The sequence below is a fragment of the Nomascus leucogenys genome, chromosome 2, assembly GCF_006542625.1.
Source record: "Nomascus leucogenys isolate Asia chromosome 2, Asia_NLE_v1, whole genome shotgun sequence".
Classification (NCBI taxonomy): domain Eukaryota; kingdom Metazoa; phylum Chordata; class Mammalia; order Primates; family Hylobatidae; genus Nomascus; species Nomascus leucogenys.
Genome location: NC_044382.1, coordinates 71652016 through 71679855, shown reverse-complemented (window position 1 = coordinate 71679855; position 27840 = coordinate 71652016). Strand labels below are relative to the sequence as shown.

The window sequence follows — 27840 nt, the reverse complement described above, 5'->3', positions numbered from 1 at the left end:
GTCCTGCCTTACCAAACAGCTGATGGCCATGGGCAACCCAAGCCAGCTGGGCCTCTGTCCACACTGCAACTGTGAAACGAGGGCTCTCCCCTGGGTGGCCTCCTCCTTCCCTTCTCAGCTGTGTGGCTGGCCCCGCTGGGCTCTCAGGTCCCTGGTGCCTGTGGGATGGTGACCAGGGTTTGCAGCGAGTGCGCAGTGGGGAGGATGAAGGTGCTGCTTTGTGGAAAGAAGCTTGCAAGCTCAATGGGTACTAGCTGCTCTCCTCCCTCTTGTGCAGAAATAGTCCCCACATGTAATTAAGCCAGCTTCTGTCAGGAGGTGAGGACACACAGTGGGGCCAGGTCGGGAGAAACACCTGATGCCAAGGCCAGCCCCACTGGTACTCCAGGAACCAGGAGGGAGCCAGAGGGGTCCTGGCCTCCCCTGGTCTGTGCCCCACTCTGCGCCCCACTCTGCATCCTGCCTCTGTAGGGCCTTGGATTTGAAAACCACCAAAGGTCAGATGAGGCCCTGAGGGACCCTCGCTAGAGCCACATGTATTCTAGCGAACACTCATTGGCCTGGGTGCAAAGGTGCCTTCCTCACCGTGGGACTCAGGATGGGAAGGACTCTCCCAGGAGCCAGGCCCATTTCTTAGGATTCAGTCCTGGTTGCAACCATTGCAACTACTCTTTAGTAGGGAGGTGTTTCTCAACCATGAGGGCATGCCGGGTCACTTGGGATTACCAGAAAACATGGAAGTGAGATTCTGATCTCCAGGGTCTGGGGTGTGGCCTGGGCAGCGCTGTCCCCGGGGATCCCGATGCACAGCCAGGGTCACAGACCACCAGGTCTGAGGGCAGCAGCACTAGCCCATGACAGATGAGGGCCCGAGGCCTTGAGAGGCTGTGTGACTTTCTCAAGGTCACGGAGAGTAAGTGCAGGAGCAGGCGATGCCCTCACTCCACGGGCTGGCTGGGCATGAGGTCTTCAGAAAAAGGGCCATTCTGGTTGTTCTCTCCCTTCCCTGGCACTGACCCCTGCATGAAGTGGCTGCTCAAGATCAGGGATGGAGGAACCCTGGAGGGGCTGGGAAGGTGCAGCATCCGGAGGGGATGAGGGGTTTGGGCCCCACCCCTCACCAGCTGGGCCACACAGCGGGAAGAAGTAAGGGTTCCCAGCCCTTCTCAGAGTGGAGGTGTGACATGCCAGGGATCCTGAGGGGCTGGCAAGGGGAGAGGGTCCTGCTGGCATTGAGAGACACCCTGGTTTGGGGGAAGTCCCCTGAACAAGCCCATGTGCGCAGCTGCTGGGGGAAGGCTGCGGGAGGCCCTCTCCTTCCTGCTGCCTGTTTTGGTGGCTGAAACTTTAGACCGATCCAGGAGCCAGACAGGCGGGCAGACAAGCGCATTCTTTTTCGGGGAGGCTGCCGCCTCCTCTTCTCGCTAGAAGCAGGGAGGAAGGGAGGACAGGGCCCGCCTGGGCTTGACCCCAGTCTGGGTTTCAGGCTGTGGGGCCAAGCAGGGCTCCCTGGGGACTCGGGGGCTGGGGAAGGAAAGCCCCAAAGGCTGGAGTCTGCGGTTTGGAGTCCTGTGACTCTGGGAGCTGAAGCCACCAGGCAGGAGGGGGTGAAAGCGGGCTGGTTCAAGAAGCCCTAAGCCTCCGGGCTTTTGGCTCCAGCACTGGCCGTGGGTACTTCTGCTCTGTTTCTGGGCAAATCCCTGCCTGCCCAGCCCATTTCCCCAGTGAATGCCCCTAGCCCTGGCATCCTCGGTGTGGAGGGGATTGGAACCTGAGCCGGGAAAAAGGCCACGTTCAGTTTCCAATCAACATCAACTCATCTGTGTTTCCCGAAATGAAGCGCAAGGCGGCTCTGATACATACATGGACTCACTCCTGACACATACATGGACTCACTCCTGACACAGCTTCTGCAGAACTGGTCAACTTCTTTAAAAAAATATGCTCTTGGCATCCTCCCATAGGAACAGGGCTTGATACAGGCCCACCAAGCAGGAAGTGGGGAGGCAGCTTCCTTCCGCGGTCTCCCTGTGCCCTGAAGACTGACAGCCTTGACCCAGGTCTGTCATGGGCCCTCAATTCTTTTCCTTGAAGGGTGGAGGGATCTTAGGTGCCATACCAGCGGCTGAGTCACCTCTGGTGCAGCTTTGCCTTTTAGGGAGGTGGGATGGCCCATTGGAATTCAAATCCTAAATCCTGGACATCTTAGCTTGAAGAAATGATAGTTCCTGAGCATCTCTGTACCTCAGTTTCCTCCTCTGCAAAATGGAGATAATAACAGCAGCACTTCAGGAGTGAGGTGAGGATTAAAGGAGACAGAAGCTTGCCGGGCACACGGGGTGGTGAGGTCATAGCACTGGTTGCCGGCCTCAGCTTTCTCAGCACCCTGCAGGCAGGCAGTGGCTGTGCTCACTTCCTCCGGGCGCTCTCTCTGGTGATGGCACCCGAGGGACTCTCCTGAGTGCTTGCCTTGTTCAAGGAACAGTGCCCTCTCTAGACCACAGCTAGACTTCCCATGGCCCTGCTGAGGCACTGAAAGAAATGTAGGCCCTAACCTAAGCACCCTCATCATTGGCCCACAGGGATAAAGGAGTGCGTTCAGAACCTGGAGGATGACGGCTCAGCACTTGGAGATAAGACCTGGCTGGTGGGGGTGTGGGATGACCTGAAAGGGTGGCGAATAGTTAGGTAGGTGTCCGCAGGGCTGCTGATCAGAGCTCCAATAGCAGCCACCGAGCGGGGCTCTGGGTTGGGCACAGTTCTAAGCACGTTTATTCCTCATGTCACCCTTGAAGTAGAAAGCATTATTATGTCTATTTTACAGATGAGGAAACTTAGTTCCTCATCTGTAAAATAGGCATAATAAAATAATGCTTAGTTACACTTCTGAAGTATACGGAAAGTCAAACTCCAAATGAACAGTGCTGGCATCTGCCCAACTAGGGAGCTGGGGAAAAGAACTGCCGTCAGGGGACTGAAGAGGCAGTGGGATGGGCACAGAGCCACGGCAGCAGGGAACAGCTCGAGGGTCAGGCTGAGTTCTCTGCTGAGGGGCCCCAGGCCTGAGTTTCAAGTTACTCAACTCCGAAATGGTCGGCCCCTTCCAGCATTTTCTGACTGGGGTGGATACTCCTGAAGCCCCGTTTGTGCAGGTCTTTGAACCTTTCTAAACAACCTGCAAATCCTTGCTAAAGACAGTAACACGTGTTACTCAAGACTCTCGCTTTCAAAGGACGTAAATCCAATTTGAATGACCAGCTTAAGCAAAAAGGGAAGTGTGTTAGAATACTGGGGTGTGGTGATGTCTGAGGAAGGGCTTTCCTGACAACAGGAACCTGAGGCTCATGCTGCCAGGAACCTCTCATGTCGCCGCTTCTTTCCTGCCACAGGTCGGCTTCCCTCAGGGTGGAAAATGGCTTCTGACAGACCTGGGCCTGGCATCCCACGATTCCCACCACCACAGAGGAACTCCCCAGGAGTGACTCGGACTGGCGTAGCTTGGACCGGGTGTCGGCCCTGGCCAGGAAGCCTGAGTGCATCTGGTACGCAGCCTGCGCCAGGTACCCCTCCCCGGACCTGTGTGCCCAGGATGCCATGTGCTGGAGCCTGGCAGGGGAGGCAGAAGGGAGTGGAGTGACCCCAGCCCCACCCCACTGTCTCCCCGCAGGGCGGTGGATCACGGCCTCTTACTGGTCCTACTGCCAGATGCCGCAGTCAAGAAGGCACTGTCCTCCAGTTCAGTTGAGCAGACATTTATTAAGCACCTATCAAGTGCAAGGCACTGTGCTAGGCGCCGTGGGAAATACAGAGAACACAGGCGGTCCCTGCCCGCGAGGAGCTCACAGTCTAGAAAGGACAGCAAGACAGTACACAATCAGCGGCGACAGCACCAGCCAGAGTGGCAAGTGCCTAAAGCAAGACACAAAGCGCTGTGCAGTCACAGAACATCATGGGGATGCTTCTGGCAGAAGCACTGGAAAGGGGACGAGGAGGACTCAGGCTAGGCCTTCCAGGAGGGAAGCCATTTGGGAGAAGGGCATCTCTAGTGGAGAGAGGTCCATCTGCAGAGCCCACAGGCCATGGGAAACGTGTGGCCACAGGGAGAGTTTGGGGACAGTCAAGTATGGCCGGGAGGTGAACAGCCACGGACACTAAGCTCAGGAGGTGTGAACTTCATGGTCTGGTCAAACAGCCACTGCAGATCACTTCGCAGGAGGAGGGGTGACTAGAAGTGTTACTGGAAGGTAAATCTGGCTGCACTGCGGCATCTGGACGGCAGAGGGCAGCGCTGGGAGGGGCTGGCCAGTTAGGGCCCACCACCCCTGGGTGTCTGAGAGTGGGAGTAGCAGGCAGGGGCCAGCAAAGCACGAGGGCAGAGCAGGGGACCATACGGAGGGTGGGTGTAGAAGGAGGGAGGGGCCCCGTGCAAGCTTCGGGTCTGGGGAGCCTGATGATGCCTTAGGGCTTCCTGGTAGAGTGGAAAGTGCACTCCTGAAGGTCAGGGCCGGTCACTACAGAGAGGGGACAGCGGGGAGAGGGACAGTGTGGCCCTAAGGGTGACTGCAGTTTCTCAACATGTGGTCCATGGATCACCTGCATGGGAACTGCCTGGGGAATGAGCTCATTTGCAGATTCCCGGGCCTTCCTCCAGAACTACTGGGCAAGCATCTGCCGGGTCATGCCCGGTAACCTGCATTCTTAACACCAGCTGCCCTCTCAACACCAGCTGCCCTCTCCACCACCACGAGCCCCAAAGGTGGGGCAAAGTCTGCAAACCACCTGCTGAGGAAGAATAGGGTGTTAAGGACTGGCTTTAGGCAAAAAGAAGAGACGAAAAGAATGAGGGAGGTCTGGGAGTGAGGGAAGTGGTGGGAAGCAGGTAAAGTCCGGTCAAGCCATGTGCACCACCAAGACAGAGCCCCAGCGCAGCCTTGCAGCCAGGCACCGGGCCATCCCCAAGGGCTGCTCTCAGTCCGCTTTCACTTGGTGGGCGAAAGCCACATTTGCAAACTGGGAAGTGGAGAGTGGGAGGTGAGGGGAAGCACTAGCAATGAATGAAGAGCATTCTTCCGGGAATCAGGCTGTTTCAATCTAAAACATCCAAGATAAGTGGAAACACTGGGGAGGAAGGTGATGAACAGATGGAGGTGAGCCAGAGACACCGCCTGGGCAAGTTGGCCAGGAGGCGGGAGGCGTGGGTCAGAGACACTGCAGGAACTGCGTGAGGACAAGGAGGTGCGAGGAAAGTGGTTGGGGTGATGGTCCCACAGGCAGTCACACCTGAGGCGTGGGAGGCAGGTAGGAGCTGGGGGAGGGTGGGGAGAAGAGTGGTTTCTGTGTGTAGATCTGAGTCCTCCCTCACATCCCAGCCGTGCCACAAGCCTGCATGGGCATGAGGCTGGCTCTCCCTTCACTGGTCTCAAAAGCCACCCAGGCCCGAGTCTCGGCCACACAGCCGAGCCTGCCTAGCAATGCTGACCGGCCGTCCAGGATGGCCCAGACACCTTCTGTCTCCTGAATGCAGCCTACAGGGGTTCAAACGGACTGCTTGCATTAAGGTCAGACAAGGCTCTTTTACTCCCAGAGACAGTGGCCTGGACCTCGGGAAGAATGTAGGCCTGGGAATCACCCAGCCCCTCAGGACAACCTCTCTTAGCAACAGACATCCTGCCTGTTGAATGAGGGTGACATCTCTGCCCTGCTAGCTACTTTACATGGATGCCATGAAGTGGGAGAGCCTGAGCAGTAGACAGGGAAGCGGGAGCGGCCCTGCTGCAGGAGGTAGACAGGCTACAGATACTTACGCAGCAGCCACACTGAGGCTAGTACTGGAGGAGGCTGAGAACCAGTAATGAGTTCTTAATGGTTTGATAATTTGGGTTTTTAAATATTAAATATGAGGAGTTTCGGAAGGAATGATGAATTCCATCTCATGCTGTAACTGATGAAGGGAACCAATGAGCGCTTTGCTCATCCTTCCTTCCCATAGCCGAGAAAGGGAAAGGGGACAGGCCAATCCCTCTGAAGCAATAAGTCAGAACAAAAAGACTTACAGAACTCAAACGTCAAGGGTCAAGTAGCTTCTAGAGCCGGAAGAAGTGGTGACCCCCTCAGCCTAGCCAGAACCAACCAGCATGGGTGGAGACTCAGCCTGGCAGTAAGGGAATCTCCTGGGTTTCCTCTGAAGCAGAGGAGAAATAGTGTGGGTCAGCCAGGCTGCTGGACTGAACCGTGAGCCAGAAGGCCAGAGTCACTGCAAGACAGCCCCAGCCAGCACACCTCAGTTGTGCTTTTGAAAACAGGTGCAAAGCTGAGGCATGGGAGCTGTGACTGAAGTCGCCCTTCTGGCTGGCCTCGTCTTCTACCTCTGCTTCCACATCTGGGTGACTTGGCCATAGACCCAAACAATGGACAACCAGTTCCACATCAGGAAGCATCACGGACGCATCTGAGAGGAAACATGATTGAAGGACAAGCCTGGCCTCATGGAGGGCTCTGGATTCATCCCTTGAAGAACGTAGCGATCAAACAAAACCAAGAAGCAGGCCTGGAGGGAGCACTCTGGGATGCCACCCAGTCCCCTCACCATTTACAAACCAGCACTGAGTCCTCAGCCTCCGCTCCTCAGGGCCAGGAGACAAGATCCGGACAGTCAGGAAGCTGACTGTGAGCAGCCTGGGGGTGCAGGTGTAAAATACAAAGCCCTTTGAAGGTCCAGACAATAAGAGTAAAGATGTTAAGATTGCCCAGGAAAAGAATTTCACTGACACTGAATTTGGGCAACACGTAGAACAGACAATATTAAGATATCAATTCTGAGAAAGACTCACAGGAAAGGCTGTTTAGGAGGACACTAGAGAGACAAACACAGGGAAAATAAATACAGGGGCTCTGGGATCCCCCCACAGAAGCTACTAATGCTATTTATTGGCTTGGGTCACTTTTGAGAATAGAAAACCATTTTTTGGCAAAGTTGTACAAACTCCACATCGGGGCGTCTCCTGCAGTTGTGGACACAAGATGGCCACAGTGACCGGGCTCTTCATTAAACTTCCTCACAACTCGCTACGGTGTTCAGAAGCTAAGATGTGACTTCCAGAGCCAGGCCAGACATGTGGAGGCCCCTGCCTGTGAGCGTGTCAAGCCCTGGCTGGGAGGCCTGCTGCCTGCCCGGCCACTCCTCAGCTGTGGCTGTGGCTGTGGGCATGGCCGGACGGCGCGCACACTGGGCCGTCCCCTTTTGTGCAGGGTGGAAGGGGAAGGAGGGTGGGACTCCATGGGCTCCACAATGTCTTCTAGCCCTGGCATTCTGTGAGTCTAACTTCGCCCTGGTCATTCACCATGGCTAGGCACCAAGTGCCATCTAGTGGCACCGCGGGTCCACTTTCACAATGCTCCAACCAAAAGATTGCAGAACAAACCAACTCTTACCCACTTTAACTCTGGGGGTGAGGGCAGAGGAGGCTGGAAGGGTGAGCACACTTCATGGTAGTGATGGGACATATTCATCTCAAGAAAATATACTTTAAGAGGTCTTGCTTTCCTTAAGAAAGCAACTCTTTATTTATTTATAAAGGCTAACCATAACCATTTGTCAATATTTTCGGCTTTAAGGAAAATAGTTTAAAAAACATAAAAAGGTAAATACACTCAAGAGTAACTGCTATTAAACAGTTCTGAACAGGCAGAAAATGTAGACTTTCCTTTAACAGAAAATGTTAAATCTGTAATAGCAGCATAATTTATATATAGAAAAAAGCTGGTTTTGAAAACCCAGATTTATACACAAAACATTTTTTTTCTATACAACTGCGTTTACACTGGGAAATAAGTTTCTTCACATTATGTTCATTCCCATCAGATACAGGTGTGAGCTTGAATTTGATCAGCCTGCCCTGAGTGCAAGCTCAGCGCTCAGCACAATCTTCAATCCAACACCATGGCAGAGAGTGCGTTTAGATCTTTCATGTATGGGTGGGCCACCAAGATCTGGTCTATTTTCAGTCTTTGCTCTGAGTCAGGGAAGATCTTCAGAAGGGCTTCCCTCAGCTCGTTGGTTTCTGCAGAAGATCTCTGAGCTGGCATGGGCAGGTTCTGCTGGAGACTGGGGAGGGCTGGCAGCAGTGGGAAGTGGGGCTGCTGAGGGAGCCAGTGGCTTGAAGGGGCTCCCTGAATCCGGGTTGGAGGCTGGTGGCTGGTGCTGGCTGCCTGGCTGCCAGGGACTCTGAAGCTGGGGTCAAACATGCCCACATTTGGCAGGGCACTGAGTAGGGGCTGCATATCTCTGTGAATGGAAGCGAGTCCTGGTGAGTTGGGTTATAAGTAAACAAAAAATCATGGAGCTATTTTAGAAGGTAACTGCGGCAGGCCTTGAGGTTCAGGATGCCGCTCCCTGGCTTCCAAAGGCAGCATGCAAGACTGAGGTGGAGGTGGTAACATCAGACACCCACAGAGGAGCCTGCGAGGATTCCACTGACGCCATCTCAAGGCATGCCAGGGAATGAATGCGCTCTATGAGGGAGCACCACCCTCCCAGGTCTTCTGCTGTGAGGACTGACCCCATCCAGCTGTTTGGCTCTAACCAGGGAGCCCTTGGGAGCTTTCAAAAGGTTTAACAGGGTCTTACTCTTCTGAAGATTTTCATTTTGTGCAGGACCCTGGTTAACAGAAATTAGAAGAGACTCCTTTTGGGGAGAGTGGCAGTCCCCACCGACTCAGTCTAGATGAGGTGTGGGTGGGTGCCCACACTTGTACGCACATGGGTGTGTGCGAGTATGTGTGTACAGGGAGGGCATCTGTATCGCTCAAAAGCCTCCCACTGGACTCGGCCTGCAGGCGAGAAATGAGGCTAGCTGAAGTTTCCCCAACTTCAAAAGCTCAACTAACTTCAACAGCCCCTCTGTGATGGAAGTGATTCCCAACTTCTTAACTGATTTGTGAACAGCTCTACAAAGAGCCACCAGGTGAGAGTGAAAAGGCAGGCAGGACAGACCCTGTGCCAGGTTGCTCAAGGAGTGGGAGGAAGTAGAGGACTCTCCTTCTGGTAACTCTGACCCACGGACCTGATTGATGCTCAGACACAGGCCTCGGGCCTGAAGCCCAGCAGGGGATTTCCAAGTTCAGATGTCGGGAAGGAAAATGAGATGGACTGATGAGCGTAGCAGGTGTGGAAAATGGCTGCCATTCTCTTCATGTGGGTAGAAAAGCATAGCGTTTGGGAATTAAGTCCTCATCTGTGTCGTAAAACCCAAAGGCTCAAAAGAGAAATGATTCACAAGACCAGGGAGTTGAAATTGTAGTGGTCTCCTAGGTAGAAGAGACCACCATATAAAAAAAAACCCATCACCACCTACCACTGAATCCAAACCTACAACTCCCAATGGTTCGTGCTGCAAATGGAAAAGATCGACTGGAAAGTGTGACTGCCTAAAAATGCTGAGAGAGCTGTGTGTCTTCCTCTCAGCTTAGATCCCCCATCACACCCCCATGCACATACCAGCTGGGAATGCACAGAAGTGCAGCCTGGTTTAGTTTTTAAAAAGAGTAAACATCAGTCATGGGGTCGTATGATCTCCCTGTTAGGTTCACAGGAATCTTTAGTTAATGTCTGTTACCTAAGAATTCTGAAAACAGAAACAATCACTAACAAGGTGTCCTAAAAACAAAACAAACCCAAACTACAACAAAGAAAACCTAAACTACCAAATCATTTTCAGATAAATATGGAATGCTGGCTTTTCCATTCAGTGAAGGTAGAAAGTAATAGTTCCCCCAGGCAGTGATTCCTGAGCAGTAAGTAAATTAATATAAGCATAACATGTTCAAAGCAAATGACTTTAGAAAATGAATGTAAAAAGACACTCACACATACAAAATGAGCCCATCAGACACTCGTGATTCAGAGGGAGAGCTCTCACACATACATGATGAACCTAAGTAGTATTCGCCAGTAAGTGACCACCAGCTTGAAAAACTAGCTTTGTTTTTTTGTTTTTGAGACAGAGTCTTGCTCTGTAACCCAGGCTGGAGTGTAGTGGCACGATCTCGGCTCACTGCAACCTCCGCCTCCTGGGTTCAAGTGATTCTCCTGCCTCAGCCTCCCGAGCAGCTGGGATTACAGGCATGCACCACCACACCCAGCTAATTTTTGCATTTTTAGTAGAGCCAGGGTTTCACCATGTTGGCCAGGATGGTCTCGAACTCCTGACCTCAAGTTATCTACCTGCCTCGGCATCACAAAGTGCTGGGATTATAGGCGTGAGCCACCACACCCGGCTTTGTCTTTTTAAACCTACAAAAAGGCTGGGCGCGGTGGCTCACGCCTGTAATCCCAGCACTTTAGGAGGCTGAGGCGGGTGGATCACCTGAGGTCAGGAGTTCGAGACCAGCCTGGCTAACATGGCAAAACCCCATTTCTGCTAAAAAAAAAAATACAAAAAATTAGCCAGGCGTGGTGGCATGCGCCTGTAATCCCAGCTACTCGGGAGACTGAGGCAGGAGAATTACTTGAAACTGGGAGGCGGAGGTTGCAGTGAGCCAAGATCGCGCCACTGCACTCCAACCTGGGCAACAAGAGTGAAATTCCATCTCAAAATAAATAAATAAATAAAAATAAACCCACAAAAAAATTTGGCTCCTGTCTTTTCCTAGGATGAAAACTGAAAGGACTACAGTTGAAAATCCAGGATGCTTGCTACATTAGCTTCCAAATATGTGAAACCAGCACTAAATTTAAGGCTTAAAAAATTTTGGCCAGGCATGGTGGCTCATGCCTATAATCCCAACACTTTAGGAGGCTAAGGAAGACGGATTCCTTGAGCTCAGGAGTTTCAGACCAGCCTGGGAAACATGGTAAGACCCTGTCTCTACTAAAAATACAAAAAAAGAGCTGGGCGTGGTGGTATGCACCTGTGGTCCCAGCTACTTGGGAGGCTAAGATGGGAGGATCGCTGAAGCCCGGTGGGGCAAAGGTTGCAGTGAGCTGAAATCATGCCACCGCATTCCAGCCTGGGTGACAGAGCAAGACCTTGTCTCAAAAAAAAATAATGATAATTTTTTAAAAGTCATTTTTAGTCTATAAAGACAGCACTTGCACTAAAGCACAAAGAGTTGAAATAGACGTTTTAATACAAGACAATCTGAAAAAGGAAATACCTAAGACAGACTTCCTTCTGAAGAAACTCCTCTAATCGAGGTCCACTTCTTCCCAGAGGATCATCAGGAACCATAAATATGTCCCCCACGAACGTGTACTGCAGCAGCCTACAACACAGAACACCATGAGGCTGAGAAACAGGGTCCTCACTGCCCAGGGCCTGCGTAAGGATCCCAAAGCAGCCACCTAATGCCAAAGCAATGGTCAGGTCAGCCTAGAAATCCTAAGACTGCTCAACTGCCTAAAAGCGGGGAAAATACCCAAGTCAAACCCTTTTAATTTCTGTTTTGGACACAAAAACAATAGAGTCAGAACGTTTTATCAGCTGGCCCTCAAATTTCTCATCAAGACTGGCAGATTTGTACTGGGCTTAGGAATCCGCTTCTTCTTCTAATGTAACTTACAATATAACTTTGAAAAATAAGATTTAAAGACTGTCAGCTTAGGACACAAATGCTGAACAAATGTTTAATTTTTGAATAAAACTGGTAATAAATGTGTCCATAAGCAAATCCACTGAAAATAATATTTTTAAAAAGGAAAACGATATATGAATAAAGGAAATCTGGGGTCTTTACACCACTATTTATCATATCAGGGGAAAACAGAAAATAAAATAATTTTTAAAAGTCCAGTGCCTGTGCTTGTTGTCCAGGTCTCCTTTCTGCCTTGTTTTTGTGAATGCTGAAAGCAACAACTTGGCTGGAGAACACCAGTCTTGACTGCATTTAAACCCTCCATGCATACATGGATGAGTGTCAATAAATACTGACAATGAGCCCAGGCAGAGATCCAACAGAAACATGCCCTACAAGATTAGTAGCTCATTAACTGTGCCCAGAAGGTCAAAGACCAATTCTTGGTTCAGCTATCAACAACCGCTTTTTAACAGCATAGGTGTCAAAATGCATACAGTAATTAACTCTCACCTGGGCATTCATAACACAGAATCTTTTTCTAAAATCTTCTAACAATTTAGGAAAATATAAATACCAGGCAAGGTGCAACTGTGAAATCCCAACAGGGATAAGTATCTAGCTGTGCTAGCTATATTGCAAGTTTTACTATGTATTAGTTATACTTAATGTGAGGCATGTTCACTTTACGTTTTAAGATTTCTGGCCTATATGACTTGTCCCTGGCACTATCATAGGCTCTTGCTTTCTATTTTAAATAACTGGTCAGGTGATACTTGTTAACAAGAAGTCCTAGAAGCCAGTGCCCACTGATCTTAGGGCATTTTTCAGCAGTGGACACATTCACAGTATTATTACAAATGACAAACAGCAGTGAATGTTAAACTCTTGACATAACTTTGTTTTATTTTGGATGATATCTAAAGATGTTTTCAATATAGATTATTAAACCATGACTGTAAAAACCTCCAGAAAAGCATCAGATATTAAAAAGTGGAAATATTCTCTCCAGACCATGAAGAAGTGAAAGCCCAGTCAGCACACATTGCTTTCAGTCCTTTCCTCTTGCTAGAATCCCAGCTGTCATGAAGTTCACCCTTTCACTTCACAGCTGAGTAAAATACGAGGCCATTTGTGCTCCATGACACTTAACTGTGCCTCCTGCTTCATGCAGGAAAACTCTGATGCCCTAGAAGGCTGCAGTGACAGCAGAGCATGCCCACACTCATCACTGCCAGTTCTGCTGCTCTGTGCTGGGCCCCCCGCTTACCTGGAGGGGCCAGCCACCTATGAAGTGGGAGTGCAGCACAGTCTTATGATACTTTGGTCCCTTATATTGCCTTCTGTGGGGCCAAGGAATATAGAAAACAAAACAAACAAAATGCACACAGAAACAAACAATTAAAAACAAAACAAAACTTTTCTGACCAAAGACAAAGAAGAAAATATTACCTTTTTGTAATAATTTCTCTCCAAGAGACTGACTCATTCACAAATTCTCTGAAATTATCATTTGTCACAATTATGCCACCAGTTTTGTCTGCTAAGTGTAGTAGAAACCTATGGTAATATAAGAGAGTTTAAAATGAGCAACAGGCATCCTTGGCTCAGAGAAGCCATGTTATAAGAAGTGAAGATTTCCTCTTCATAGGAAAAGCATCAAAGAATTTAACCAAGGCTAGGCCACAGAAAAGTTTAGCCCCTATCAACTAAAGATCAATCAGAATGGTGAATATCTCTAAAATTATTAGTGTGATTATAAAATAGATTGTCTTTCATACAATTTCTTTTGTTAAATGATCTCAACTATAATTTATTCAAAAGTTGTATTATCAATAAACAGTGTTAATAAGAATGCATGAGGACCAGAGCAGAGAATGAGAGCTGACAAGCCTGTGAAATCATTATTCAGATTTAAGTTACTGAGCAACAGTATTTTGGTTCTAAGATTAGCTGCTTAGTACAATCAGCCTTACAATTCTTTTTCCTTTTTAAAAATTCATAGGTTCAAGCCGAGTGTGGTGGCTCACGCCTGTAATCCCAACACTTTGGGAGGTTGAGGTGGGTGGATCATTCAAGCCCAGGAGTTTGACACCAGTCTGGGCAACATGGTGAAACCCCGTCTCTACAAAAAAATACAAAAAATTAGCCGGGTGTTCCCTGTAGTCCCAGCTACTCAGGAGGCTGAGTTGGAGGATCAGCTGAGCCCAGGCAGGTGGAGGGTGCAGTGAGCTGAGATCATGCCACTATATTCCAGCCTGGGCAACAGAACGAGACTGCTTCAAAAAAAAAATTCATAGGTTCACACTGCTCTGATTTAAAGAGTATCTGGAAGTGCCATTTTGTTTAGACTAAGTTAGAGATTCACTCAAATGGAAGATATGACAGGATACATGGTGATAAAAAAGGGAAAGGATGAAGCAGTAAAGAAGACTTCCATTTCACTGCTGATTATTCATGCTCAGACCCTCTTAATAAGAAATCTGTGAGGCTGTGAATTTTATCCCTTAAGTTAGGGTGACCACATTTGTCTAAGGCAATGTAGACAAAGATAATAAAAAATAAATTAAGGGACTCACTGGAATTAAAGGTAAAGACAACTGCTTTTACTAGCAGTGATGAGTACTTAACGGGGATTTAAAAAACCTCATTAGTTTCAGAGATCTTAGAAAACCTTGGAAAGTAAATATGATTTAGTTCTTTGGCTTTATTAAATAACATTTTACAAATGATTTCTAACTGGCGTGAGTTGTAAGTGGTAATGTTTGTTTGCCCAGAAGTACTAACAAAAATAGGCAGTAAGGCTTCTGAGTTCATGTACTATGAATGAGAACATATATGCACGTCCTCTAAAAACCCAAAGAGCCATATCAGCCAACCAAGAGCTTAGTCGGCATACTTGTGCGTGTGTTCCAACCCTGCTGGTGTGAGAATGAAGCTGCTGTGTTAAAGGACCTGAGCCCTGCAGGGTCCTTGCCCGTGTCACAGGGCTGAGAAAGAAGTGTCCTTCCATTCCGCCTTCTAGTACTTCTCACCTATCCCCCAGCCACCCACATATGGTATCCTCTTTTGGCTCTTCCGTGCCACCTGATTCTCACCCATCAGATCTGGTCTTGCATACCAGCCTGGTGCAGGGCAAGGGACTGTCAATGAGAAGGCCCTTTTGGTGAATGAACATATGTCTGCTGTGGTCCCAAGCCCCCCATCCTTCTGCTCAGGCCCTCTTTTCATCTCTGACCCATTTCACTATCATTCACTAGCTTGGGTCACAAGCTAAACACTATCTTCAACGGAGTGGTGTTTTGGTGGAACACAGGCAAAAACACCAGGGGTGTTGTCAGTGCTATAAGCCAGATGAAAATAAACAGGGCAAATGCAGGGGAGAAAAGAATAAAACAGCTACCACTGGGCTCCCAAATACTAGTAGACTTGCTACTAATTTCATACCATGAGGAGGATTTTAAAAACTGGTCCTATTTCCATTGGTTAAGTTTGGAACCTTCTCTTATTCAACCACAGCAAAACTCCCTTCTGTTACTTATGCACATGTCTTCTCAAAATTCGTTAGGGCAGAAGGTGCATCTGAATCATGCATGTCCCCAGAACCTACCTCGGTGTATCAGATTTGGTTAGTGCTCAATAAAGTTTTTAGAAAAAATTTTAAAAGGGCCAGCGGCAGTGACTCATGCCTGTAATCCCAGCACTTTGGGAGGCTGAGATGGGTGGATCATCTGAGGTCAGGAGTTTGAGACCAGCCTTACCAACATAGTGAAACCCTATCTCTACAAAAAATACAAAAATTAGCCAGGCGTGGTGGTACATGCCTGTAATCCCAGCTACTTGGGAGGCTGAGGCAGGAGAACGGCTTGAACCTGAGAGGCGGAGGTTGCAATGAGCCGAGATTGTGCCATTGCACTCCAGCCTGGGTGAGACAGTGAAACTCTATCTCAAAAACAAAACGAAATATTTAAAAGGTACAGACTAAATCTTGGTGACTCAGATGCACTAGTACCTGCTTCCTGAGTTATATGCCAAGCTAAGAAATGCAGGCTTATAGGCCAGGTGTGGTGGCTTACACCTGTAATCCCAGCACTTTGGGAGGCCAAGGTGGGCAGATCACCTGAGGTCAGGAGTTCAAGATCACCCTGGCCAACATGGAAAAACCCTGTCTCACTGCAACCTGCTAAACTAAAAATACAAAAATTAGCTGGGCGTGGTGGTACGTGCCTGTAATCCCAGCTGCTTGGGAGGCCAAGGCAGGAGAATCGCTTGAACCCAGGAGGCAGAGGTTGCAGTGAGCTGAGATCGCGCCACTGCACTCCAGCCTACGTGACAGAGTGAGACTCCATCTCAAGAAAAAAAAAAAAAAGAAAAGAAATGCAGCTTACTCCTATCACAGTAGGGTCCGTTGAGACACTTCTATTATGTAGAAGAAACCCTGAGGACCCAGGCATTACAATAGGCTAAGTCACTGACCAAAAGTAGACTGAGAGGAGATAATATGTGAAACCATTTTCAAGCCTGCCACACTAAGACAAGACAAACATTACTTTTAGCACCTACCAACCAGAGACTACAATATCTGCTTTTACTTATAGATTTTCAGCCATGTTTTACTAAAACCCAAAAAAAGTTTCTTTTGTGGTGTTTCTAAAAACTATGTAGCAAATATCACTGAGCATATCACCTTAATGACCATAAATATTAAACCCACTGCATCAAGCAGGTCCTCTAAAAGTGTGGACCTGTCCAGCAGAGCAGGTGGCTGGCTCCTCACCACCCCACTCCAACCTTAGGAAGGAGAATGGCCTTTCATACCTGTCATCATGAGAAGCAATTCTTTCTCCAAAGACCATCCGGGCAGGAGTTAAAGATAATATTCCGAGCTCCTGGAGCTGGGTTAAGAAGTGCTGTTCTGTTCATGGAATAAGTTGAATATACATTCAGAAAAGGGCTATCTTCTCAAATGTATCAAGAAATGAAAGTACACTCAAATGTTTCACTTGGAGAGCTGTAGAAAACCTTTTTTCTATTGACTCAATTTTACTAACTCACTAGGAAGAAAAAAAAAATACAAGCAAGACCCAAACTAAGGCAAAAACAACATATGAACTAACTTCAGTTATTTTTTAAACATAAAAAGATAAACTCATTTGCCTCTCAAGAATAGTAGGACAGGCATGGTGGCTCACGCCTGTAATCCCAGCACTTTGGGAGGCTGAGGCAGGTGGATTACTTGAGGTCAGGAGTTCAAGACCAGACTGGCCAACATGATGAAACCCTGTCTCTACTAAAAATACAAAATTAGGCAGGTGTGGTGGTGCATGCCTGTAATCCCAGTTACTCAGGAGGCTGAGGCAAGAGAATCACTTGAACCCGGGAGGCAGAGGTTGCAGTGAGCTGAGACTGCACTGCTGCACTCCAGCCTGGGTATTTAATGAAGCCTACCATCAAAAACTCTTTCAGAGCTATACTACAAGAAGTAGAGGACAAAGAGAGGGATGATAAGAGACCCTAAGAGAGGGTAGGGGTGGGGCTAGGGCAGATCTAGGGATAGGAAGGACAAATGGTTCTACCCCAAGAAAGATCCCTATGCCAAGAGTCTGTTGAAGCCTCCTCCTACTGGCCTCCTATCCAACTTCTCAAAGGTGTCCATACAAATATTTGCCAGTTTTCATGGGGATGGGTGGTGACAGTGGAGAATGGAGGGTCAAAGCTACATTTTAGAAAACCAGTAATGGGCAAAAGCAGCTAAAAGCTCAGGGCCTGGGATTCCCACACCTGCATTCCCTACAATGGTACTCACCACTGACTTAAGCAATGCAGAGCTTTGTTAAGCATTAAGAGACTCCTTCGGCAGGGCATGGTGGCTCCTGCCTGTAATCCCAGCACTTTGGGAGGCTGAGGTGGGTGGATCACAAGGTCAGGAGTTCGAGACCAGCCTGGCCAATATGATGAAACCCCATCTCTACTAAAAATACAAAAATTAGCCCGGAGTGGTGATACGTGTCTGCAGTCCCAGCTACTCGAGAGGCTGAAGCAGAAGAACTGCTTGAACCCAGGAGGCAGAGGTTGCAGTGAGCCGAGATCATGCCACTGCACCCCAGCCTGAGCGACAGAGCAAGACTCCGTCTCAGAAAAAAAAAAAAAAAAAAAGAGAGAGACTCCTTCAGGGATCCAATCGCAAAAATAACAAAATGAGTGGATCTGCTTCATTCCTTATGTACCCTCTGTTAAGATGAATATGCTCTTCAAAATTGGGGAAGTTGGGAATACTTGGGAATTGTGTGGCTTGACCATTTCTGCCCCACTAGTGACTAAATTTCACTTCCTGTTTAATGTGCTAGGCAAGTCCTGTACTGACCCTCCTTCCCCACAATCTACTTTATTTTTCCAGGCCCTCTGATGTGTTAAGTTGCCTGGCACAGCCCTTTCACCTATCTTCCTATCATTACCTATGACACAAACAACCTGAAGTTTCTCTGGAACATTTCATGATTCATAATAAGTTCAAATCTTTCGTGTGTGGCCTGCAAGTCAGCCAGAGTACTTTATGGTTAACAGAAATGATTTATATTAAGCCTTAAATAGACTGTTAAAAAGACATAACTTGAAGGGCCCAAGTTTATGAAGTGACTTCAAAAATACTATCTAAACAGTCAGAAATCCAGCCTAATAAAAAGACATTTTTTAGAAAGTAAAAAGAAAACGTGATATATAATGAACCCTTAACATAACTTCCGGTATAAATAACTATGTTAACTTTCCATCCTACCCCCTAGTATTTGTGATGCTGTGGCACTGTCCTCAACTGATGTTTTGCTAGGTGCAGTAGATTTACAATTTTATTTTTAAAGCTGCTGCCTATGGCACACAGCTCTATTCTAAATAGCATGCGTTGCAATTATAAGCCGACTCACTAAACATTTCACTAGAAATCTGAAAAAATCAGTTTGCCTCACCTGTGACATTAGGATCACGCCTTGTTCTCCACTGAGGGACAAATACAGTGATGTTTCTGTTGCCAAGCTTCCAAAAATATTCAACTGCAATTGCAATTCCGCGACAAGAAAAGAACTTTTTCAGACCATGGCTAGAAATAACAAAGTAAAGAAAATAAGTAAAATTTATTTCTGTTTAAAGCACAGTAAGTTTCACCATGGAAAGTTAACATACACATACAACAAACAGTAAGAACAAAGTTTCCTTTAATATTCTTACATTTTTGGCATTTAGTTGCATAAAGTTAGGATGGAACCCACTGTAGGGGACAGAACTCTTAACAGTGCCTTAGGATTTTTCTCACATTTTGTTAATCTAACTGGGTGTGTTGTTGTGATAGAAGGCAGTGAGCTCCATGGTAATACTTGTTCCCTGTGACAGAAGAAAGGGACAAAGATGTGACACGGTCATAACCCCTGCAACCTCCGAAGATGCTACTGTGTCCCGTCCCAAGAGGGCTCCACTCTTTTTAGGGAATGGCTATATTTACCCAGTTTACAGCTTACGAGAAACACGTTGAGGGCAAGACTCAAATGAAACTAATGGGGGGCCACGAAAGGCTCTTTTAAGAAAGCAGAAAGCAGGGAGAAGAGGTAAAAAAAAAAAAAAAAAATTAAAACAACAACAACAACAACAATGAACAGTAGAGAACACGGGTCAGCACACTTTTTCTGTTAAGAGCCACACGGTCTCTGTCATACTACCCAACTCTGCATGTGGAAACAGGTGTGAAAACAGCCACAGACAACTATAAGTGAATGTGTGCGGCTGTGTTCCACATTTACAAAAACAGGTGGTGGGCCTGATTTGGCCCATAGTTTACAATCCTTGGTACAGAGGATTAAAAAATGCCCACCCTTCCATCCATAACACATTTCAATGGAAAGGAAGAAAGTACTTAAATTTTACTCTCCAGCAGTTAATTAAAAGTGGAGATAAAAAAGTGTTAAAAGTTTAAAATTCTGCAGGTGGTAATTTGTCTACTCATGGATATTAGAAAGAAAGACTAAAATCTCAAACAGTGATGCTGTAATTTATGAAATTAGCATAATCTATGTTCACAGCTTCAATGGTCACTTAGATTCCAGCGACAATACTCCCTGCATCTTCAGTCCTATCTTCTCTCCACGTCTAATGCTGCACGCCGAAACTGCTTTGTAGAAATACTTCACTTGAAAGTCCTGCCATGATGGGCATATGTGTCCCGAGTTAAACCCAGGCTCTCCTAATTCCAACCTACCCTGCAAATTCCAGTGAAACTATTAAATGCAGCCCAAGGCCTTTGATTCTGCTCAGGGCCTTCAAAGGCACTGTCCTACACTACCTGGCTTCCAGGACCCCTCCTCGTCTGACTCGTCAGAAAGGATCTGGCCAAGTGACCCTCCCACTACCATGCGACAACCCTCTTGGTTTTGGCCAGGTCTTGCTATCTCACCCCTCCCGGTCTCTGAGTCTTTCCTTATATTGCTTTCTGTATGTGCAATGCAAGAGCACCTTTCCTTGCTCCTTCTTCAAATGCCCTCAGGACTGAATGGGCTGAATTCTGGCCCCTGTTCTTCTATGAAGCTATTTCTAGACATAGGGCCTCTCTCAGCCTCCTTCCTCTTCTGAGTTCCAATCCTGTATGGTGCACCAGAATCACTGAGATAGAATGGCATTTAGATGCCTGTTAGAAAAAGGAGTCACTAGGGAAAGAGCAGTTTGCCTGGGTTGCACAGCCAGGGGGATGAGCTGGATCATACTCCAGCTTCCTCAAGCCTGCCCTATCCATGACCCCACAGTGGGATTGTCACCCCACCTGCACGTGCGTTCCCTCAGAGCAGGAAGAGGCTGGACACTTCACGAACATCTAACGCTCTGTGAGATTCAGAAGAGCTACACAGACTCCTCTTTTTGAAGGCTATTTCTTTTTCAGTGAACCATAAATATTTCAGAGGCTCTTACCCCCAAAAATATATGTAAATAAACACACCCAATCTTGATAATTCAGGAGTGCTTTGTTTATCTAAAGGCATTCAAATATGGCAAGAAGGTAACAAAGTGACATTTTTAACTAGAAAAAAGACTGGGGGTGGTTCTTTAAAGGGGGCCTTTTTTAATCTTTCAAAAACAATAAATCATCCATCACTCTAATTGCTTAACAGCAGGGACATGCCTAGAGTTAACATCAACCACAGCCCTAATTTGAAAATCCACAATAGAACAACCTGCTAGTTCTTAGAAAAACCAAGAAATATGTATATTTAGTCCTCAAAAGGATAACCCTTGAGATAACTGCACTGAAAAGGCTTTTAAGGTGGCTCCCTGATTATTTGACAGATACAAATGTGTGCTACCTACTCTCCCTCTTTTCCTTAACAGCTTCTGGTGATGGCAAGAGGAGGAACTGGATAGAGGAGGAGTATCCAGTTCAATTCCACTGGGTCACTACGTAACAAGGGAGGAAATGCAGACCGATGAATTCTGCTGCCCTGGACTCCTTACAAGTCTAGAGGGGGAACAGATGGAGTTTCTAGAAACATCAGCTCTCAACTAAATTCCAAAGTGTTATTCTCAGTGATAAGATCATATCACTTTTGATACTCTAAAAAAATCTCAGGCATGGAATTAAAATAGAGGTTCAAAATTCTGGTGGAGAACATACAGATTTACCCAAAAAATAAAACTACAACAAAAAATTAAGTGAAGCCAAATTATTGTCCTCAAAATAATACAGAGGGTCGATTAAGGACCCTTCTTCCTACTTCAAGTCCTATACCCTGAGCAGGCAGACATGTGCTTACTCATCCCTGTCTCCTAGCCTCTCTGCAATCAAACCAGAGTAGCATGTTGACAGGTAAACCCAGACCAAAGGTCTATTTCGACCCAGAGACAAAGTATATATATAATAACACCTTGCTACTTATGGGAAGGCCAAAGCTCTGGGGCTCCCAGCTCCAAATGCAGAATGAACAGTTATCAAGTCTGGGAGGCCAGGTGTGCAGGCCCTCAAGAGATTTAAATGCCTGCTTCCATATAATTGGTTAAAGTTTATATAATCTGGTTGTTTGCCATATTATAGAATGCTGGCAACTAAAAGAAAGTGTCCAAAGTGGAGGAGAGACGGGTGACACACAGCTGATAACAACTCATGGCAGCCATAGCACCAGACAGGGCAGTGTGGGGACAGTGGAAAGTCCTTTCTGAGTTACCCAGGAAAAAGCGATTTCTTTTTATGGAACCCTAATATGGAAAAGACTAGTATGAAAAAAAAATGGTTAAAATACTTAATTCTGGCAAGGGAAGGGGCAAACCCCATCTACATGGAAAACTATCACCCCATATGTCAGGGGCTCACATGCTGAAGTTTCAGGCTGACAGAGCCCAAATGTTTCTTGGCCACTACTGTGCTGTCTAGCCATACACCACAATTTCCACTTACTCATCATTTGACTCATTCATGGTGACAAGAGGGCAAGAACAAGATATACAAAATTGGCAGCATTAAACAGGGTACTGTGGAGGTTTTCACGGTGGTATGGGCTGCAGACCTCATTCTTGATAGGCAAATGAACAAAGACTTTACAAAAATACATCAAAGGGTGGGCCTAAGCTGCTTTAGGGTGGGGCTCACACCAACAGATCCTATTGCTTAAGGACTCAAATAAGTACTTCCCCAACTACTTGGGTCAAATCAGTGAGCTTTAGTCAGCAGTGCTATGCAACCCAAGACTTAAGTATCCAGTGATGCCTTGGCCTGAAAATTCCAACCTTAACTTCTGCTGGAGGAGAGAGGGTATATGGCAGCTCTGGGGAAAGACATTATGGGCCCAAATCTCTATCTATGTAACCCTGGAAAACATTTTTAAGTCACTTCATGTTGTATAAATTATAACTTTTGCCTCACAATTGGTGTGAAGGTTGCATTTTTAAAAATACAGTGCCTGACACATAATAATGGGTGATTCGGCTTTAAAATCTCAAATAGTTGTTGCATTAAATATATGGCCTCAGTTAAAAATCTAAACTGGCCACCGGAATAGTAACCATGAAGTTACAAATGGGTAGTAAAAAGCCACTAAAAAAATCCTAAACTGGGCATAGTAAGGTGTGCCTATAGCCTCAGCTACTAGGAAAGATTGCCTGAGCCCAAGAGTTTGAGTCCAGCCTGGGCAAAATAGTGAGACTTTACCTCTTAAAAAAAGAAAAATTCTAATTTGCCTTTAATTCATCAACAAGTTTTTACTGAGCTCCTACTATGTGTCAGGGACTATGGGTATTAGAGGTAGTTCATTGAACAGAAGAAACACAAATCAGTTTCTTCATGGAATCTAGTCAAAGTTAATTCACACTTAACATTGAAGCAATTGATTTAAAGTAAGGGCTGATTTTTTTTCCAACTTCCAAAAAAAATTGAGGTAAAATTCACACGACTAAAATAATCAATTCAATAGCATTTACTACGTTCGCAATGCTGTGCAACCACCACTCACATCTAGTTCCAAAATGTTTGTCACTCCAAAATAAAACTCTATGCCCATTACGCAGTTTCTTCCTAGAATATGGGTAAATCTTAATTACTGATATTTTCAGATCAATTTACATCAAATTAAGTACAAGTCTGTCTTCTTAAAGTAACACATTCTCTTGTAAAAGTATTGCCTTTAAACAGAGACATCTGTGAATCCAAAGAAACTGTAAATCCTCCCAAAACAATCAGTTTTCCAAAAAAAAAAAAAAGAAATAAAAAAGAAAGCTTGCAGCTTTCTCTTAGTGTAATAATTGGTGGTTTTCAAAAGAGATGATACTGTAACTCAGGGCATTAGGAAATATGTGGGAGTGTGTTTGGGGTGTCACAACGACTGGGGAAGGATATTATAAGCAAAGTGGGAGGGACTAGATTTGCAAAACATCCTATCACGGATAGGCAGCACCACTCTAAATTCCAACAGTAACCCTGCTGAGAAATATGCCTGTTAACTACCCTAACTACCCCAAAAGGTTTTTAAAAAGCATCAGGATCACTGCTCATTCTATGTTAACTTGCATTTCCTATTTGGAAAATCCTTCCACATATAGAAAAGTGAAAGAGGATGAGAATTGCTCACAATTGTTGACCTAAATTTTGTGTCACCGGTTGGCTCAAGAAATCGTAACAATGAAGAACTTGTTCCAGGCTTGGGGTGTGGGTGACTGAAGTGACATTTTTGCTTAGATATCGCTATGCAGCTGCGGGTCATTTGCTGGGTTTCCCCTAACAGGGCTGCCAAAAAAACCAAAGTGAAATGACAATAAACAGTATTATTTGGAAATGAAGATAAGCATATTGCATATTTTTGCTGCCTGTCTTCAAACTTTAACATCTGAAATGATGACATTTTCTTTTTGACAGCAAAACACAGCATCGATAATTCATTCAAATAATAAAAAGCAGAAGAATCCTTATATTTTAAAAAATACATATTAAAATATTTATGAACATATATCTGAGATTTCCTTTAAAATAATAGGGGTGAAGGAAGAAGTAAGGGCTAGGATGAAACGAGACTGATCATGAGCTGGTAATTGTTGAAGGTGGGTGATGAACCCATGGGAATTCATTATCTTATCTCGTGTATTTGAAAATCCTAATAAAAAATTTACAAAACAAAAAATTACAAATATACTATAAACATATATTTCAAAAATAACATTTATTTTTCAATCCTAATAGGTATTCTTAAAAACTCAGGGCATTTACTGCTCTCTCAGAACTCCTAAGAAAGAAGTTACACAAACATTCAGCAATTCAGAAAAGTATTTTTAAGATTTGGCAACTTCTCCCTCATTCCATGTCCAGGTGCCCTGTTTCTTGAATTGTGGCGACTTAAAATGCCAGACCTTGAATATTTCTTCAAAAATCGATGGTGTTAAATTAAATTAAATTTGGCCTAAAAGTGCCTCCATACATAGTGACCTGCAACCTTAGTATGTGAACAAATGGCAACCTAAGAGTATTTTTGTAAAAAAATATGGCTGAGTCTCAGCCAATCACAGGCTGCCAATTGTTCAGACCACTTCTACATAAGGCAAATGCCTCATCACAGGATGCCTGGATAAGGCAAATGCCAATCTGTAGGCAATCAAGCTGTTTCTGCAGGGCACTTCCCTTTTCTGCCTATAAATACTGCCAGCCCTCATTGCTGGGTGAAGCTCTCTGAACCTCTCCTGGTTTAGGGTGCTGCCAGATTCATAAATCATTGTTCGTGCAGATCAACTCTGCTAAATGTAATTTGCCCTAAGTTTTTCTTTTAACAATGGGGTGACTGGTTTTGAAAACTGAAGGCAGACTTTACATAGTTGTTGAAATGATATGGTAAAGATGTCCTCAAGGACAGGTCAGAAGGCAACAGATTGCAGCAACTGAAACTCCAAACAGTTAAGAGACCTGCCCCAAATCAAACAGCTGGTCCACAGTGCGGGGAAGCTCTTGACCCTCACACTCTCCTTAGCCACAATCTTAAACTGCCCCTTAGAAAAGAAACCCAAGCATACAGGTTTCAAATCAGAGGATTTTCAACTAAGAGGAGTTCCAAGACAGGCTAACTAGAAACAACAGGTTCATTAAATGATGTCTTTCACTAAAAACAAATATTATAAACTTTTAGTAAGAGCAGAAGCCCACAATGAAGCTCAAACTGACTACTTTTGAAAGGAAATTGCCATTGCTCTATCCACAGAAGTCCATCACACCTATTAGCACTGCACACTCTTGGCTAGAGATCAGGCATACTCCAGCATAATAAGATAAAAAAATCCTTTTGCTTTAAGCTATGTTCTCTTATTTAGATTAGAACATAATGGTACTCACAGTATTAAGAATTTAATGACTTAAAAGTCACTATACTACATATCACTGAGCAATGCAATGTGAAAAGATAATTTTCTATCCTCTCTTGCCCTTAGAAATTAAATTCAGCAGAGTGGAGTAAAGTTCATGAATCCAGAAGATGGACTGACAAAACCTTTCCAACCAGTTGGTTCCCATTCCCCTCCACCAACCGACCCTAAGGCTACAGATCAACTATATATAACATGTATGTATAGTTCTTATATACCTGTGATTCTGAGACACCATTTAGAGCCCTATTTAAAATAAAATAATCTGCAGAGAATGGACTTACGTAATTGCAACATTGCTCCCATCTATAACAATGTGTTTCAAATCCATTCTCCCTGGTTCATTTTTTAATTCCAGCTTGTAGGGTACTTTCAGAGTATCTCGAAACCTTTGAACCCCAGTAACTGAGGAATCAATATGATCAGAAGGTCCTGCCGACCTTGCATCAGTAACTGAAGGTAACAGCTGGGGCAGTGGTGTTGATGGAGAAAGGGCTGAGCAATTTGGCTTAGAATGAGGAGAACTACAACATCCTAAACGTTTTTCACAGGCAGATTTCATATTATTTGGAAGCAAGGGTTCTGGCTGCTGGTGTAAACCATTTTCAGGAAAAAGTGGAACTCTGGGCTGGTGACTTGGAGCTCCCCTTGAAACAAAATTGACTTCTTTGGGACTTGGAGAGGCAACAGAAGGTGAAAGGCCATCAGTTTCAGGGTCTGCGTTACAAATGTAGTTCTGGTTTGAACCCCAGACTTCATGTTTCTGTTCTATTGGCACTGTTCTGAAAGTATTAATTCTGCAATTTGAGGTACATGGTTTAGCTTCCACTTTGAATGGTAACTGGGAAAATTTTTCTACCATATTTTGCTGTGTGTGAGCCTGTGTTTTCTTTGGAGTGGAATCAGTTGTAAGCTCATTTGTGCTGCTATAAACACCTTTATTTTTGGTTTTGTTGGTCTCTGGATACGTTGTACCAGCTGAAAATTCTCTGTCTTCTTGGAATCTTTTATTTTCTTTTTCAATTTCCTCTAAGAGCAATAATGGTTCAGTAGATGGTCCATACACCTTAATGACCTTTTCAACAATTTCTTGGGAGTAGCCCATGGTTTTAAAAAAGTTCACGAGGATATTGTATTCCATTTCCTCAGTAGTTTCTTTTATATCTGGACTTAAATTTTCAGAATCAGTAGAAGAATCAGATAGGTCAGCTATGACATTTCCAGCCAATGTCTTAGCATCATGTAAAATCTCCCCCTCCTGAACATTTTCCAAAGAAAACTGCTTCTTTGTATGCCTTTCTTCAGAATCAGAAAATCTCCTTTTCTGACAAATTCTCTCATTGGAAAGTGCCTCTTCATCTGGGGTTAGACCATTTATTGGATCAAAAAGTATACCTGGTGAGCTAGAAAGGACTGTGTCCATTTGTTTTGTAAGCTCAGAAACAGGAGTCCCAGCTTTATTTCTTGCCTCTTCCTGCAGAACAGTTTCATCTCTGGAAATATTCAGCCCTGTGGCAGCATTCTGTGTAAACTCTGTTTGTTGAGAATCTCTAATTTCAGTAACATCATCATTTCCTGTTTCAAAGAGATGCTCCTCACCTTGTGTGAGTGTCAAAAGTTCTTTTTTCAAGGAAGTAGGCAAAATCAACAAATCCATTGTGTAATTGTCTGCATGGGCTTCAACAAATTGTTTGAATTCCCTTTTCACCTCTGATTCTTTCTGACTACTGGGTAGGTTCTCTTTATTTTCAAAGAGCTTTACAAATTGTTGAATGTGACTCCTAGCCATGACCACGGCCTCAGCACTTCCTCTGATGCCAAGAAGGCCAATGTCCAGAATGCAGAGGTCAGCACAAGTATCCTGAATCAAGCTTTTCAGAAACAGGCTCTCTGCCCCAACAAAAATGCAGTGCATGTCCTTGGGGTAACATTCTCTTTCTTCTAGTTCAGGTTCACAGATTCCTTTAATATATTCCTGTAAAGAGAAAATAAGAAATTAGGTCAATTTACAAAAGTTCCTTACAGCACATAATAAATTACCATGTAACTACAAATGCCAGGCCGATTTTATAAAAATCACAAGCATGTTTGTAATTTTGAACAAAATGTCATGTTTTAAATAAAACATTGAAAATAACAGATATAACTTGCTTAAATCATCTTTAGAGGAACTGAAAAATTTGCATCCAAATCTAAAAGATGGGTATTTTGTAACATTTTATGCAATGTGATCTTAGGGATTTGCTGAGCTACACAGTGAATAATCCCAAGGCTGGATTTATTTACATTTCTAATGAAAAGACATCTTTGTTTGCTACCAGTAATTTATTACTTCCATGACATAATCAAGAGATAAGATAATCAAATCAAGTGATTGACTACAGAACAAATCTTGACTTTTGCTACTAT

General features: G+C 45.3%; 1 protein-coding gene across 1 annotated transcript in view; it reads right to left on the bottom strand.

Annotated features, from left to right (window-relative positions):
- Nucleotides 1–7519: 7519 nt before the first annotated feature.
- The window catches only part of N4BP1 (NEDD4 binding protein 1), a 67622-nt gene continuing 47301 nt past the window's right edge, over nt 7520–27840 (bottom strand). The window contains exons 2-7 of the mRNA XM_003262977.3: nt 25716–27406; nt 18534–18664; nt 16390–16486; nt 13024–13131; nt 11155–11262; nt 7520–8284 (exon numbers count right to left, since the gene is read on the bottom strand). Coding sequence (XP_003263025.3) covers nt 7927–8284; nt 11155–11262; nt 13024–13131; nt 16390–16486; nt 18534–18664; nt 25716–27406 — 2493 coding nt within the window. The 3' untranslated portion in view covers nt 7520–7926. The remainder of the gene's footprint in view (nt 8285–11154; nt 11263–13023; nt 13132–16389; nt 16487–18533; nt 18665–25715; nt 27407–27840) is intronic.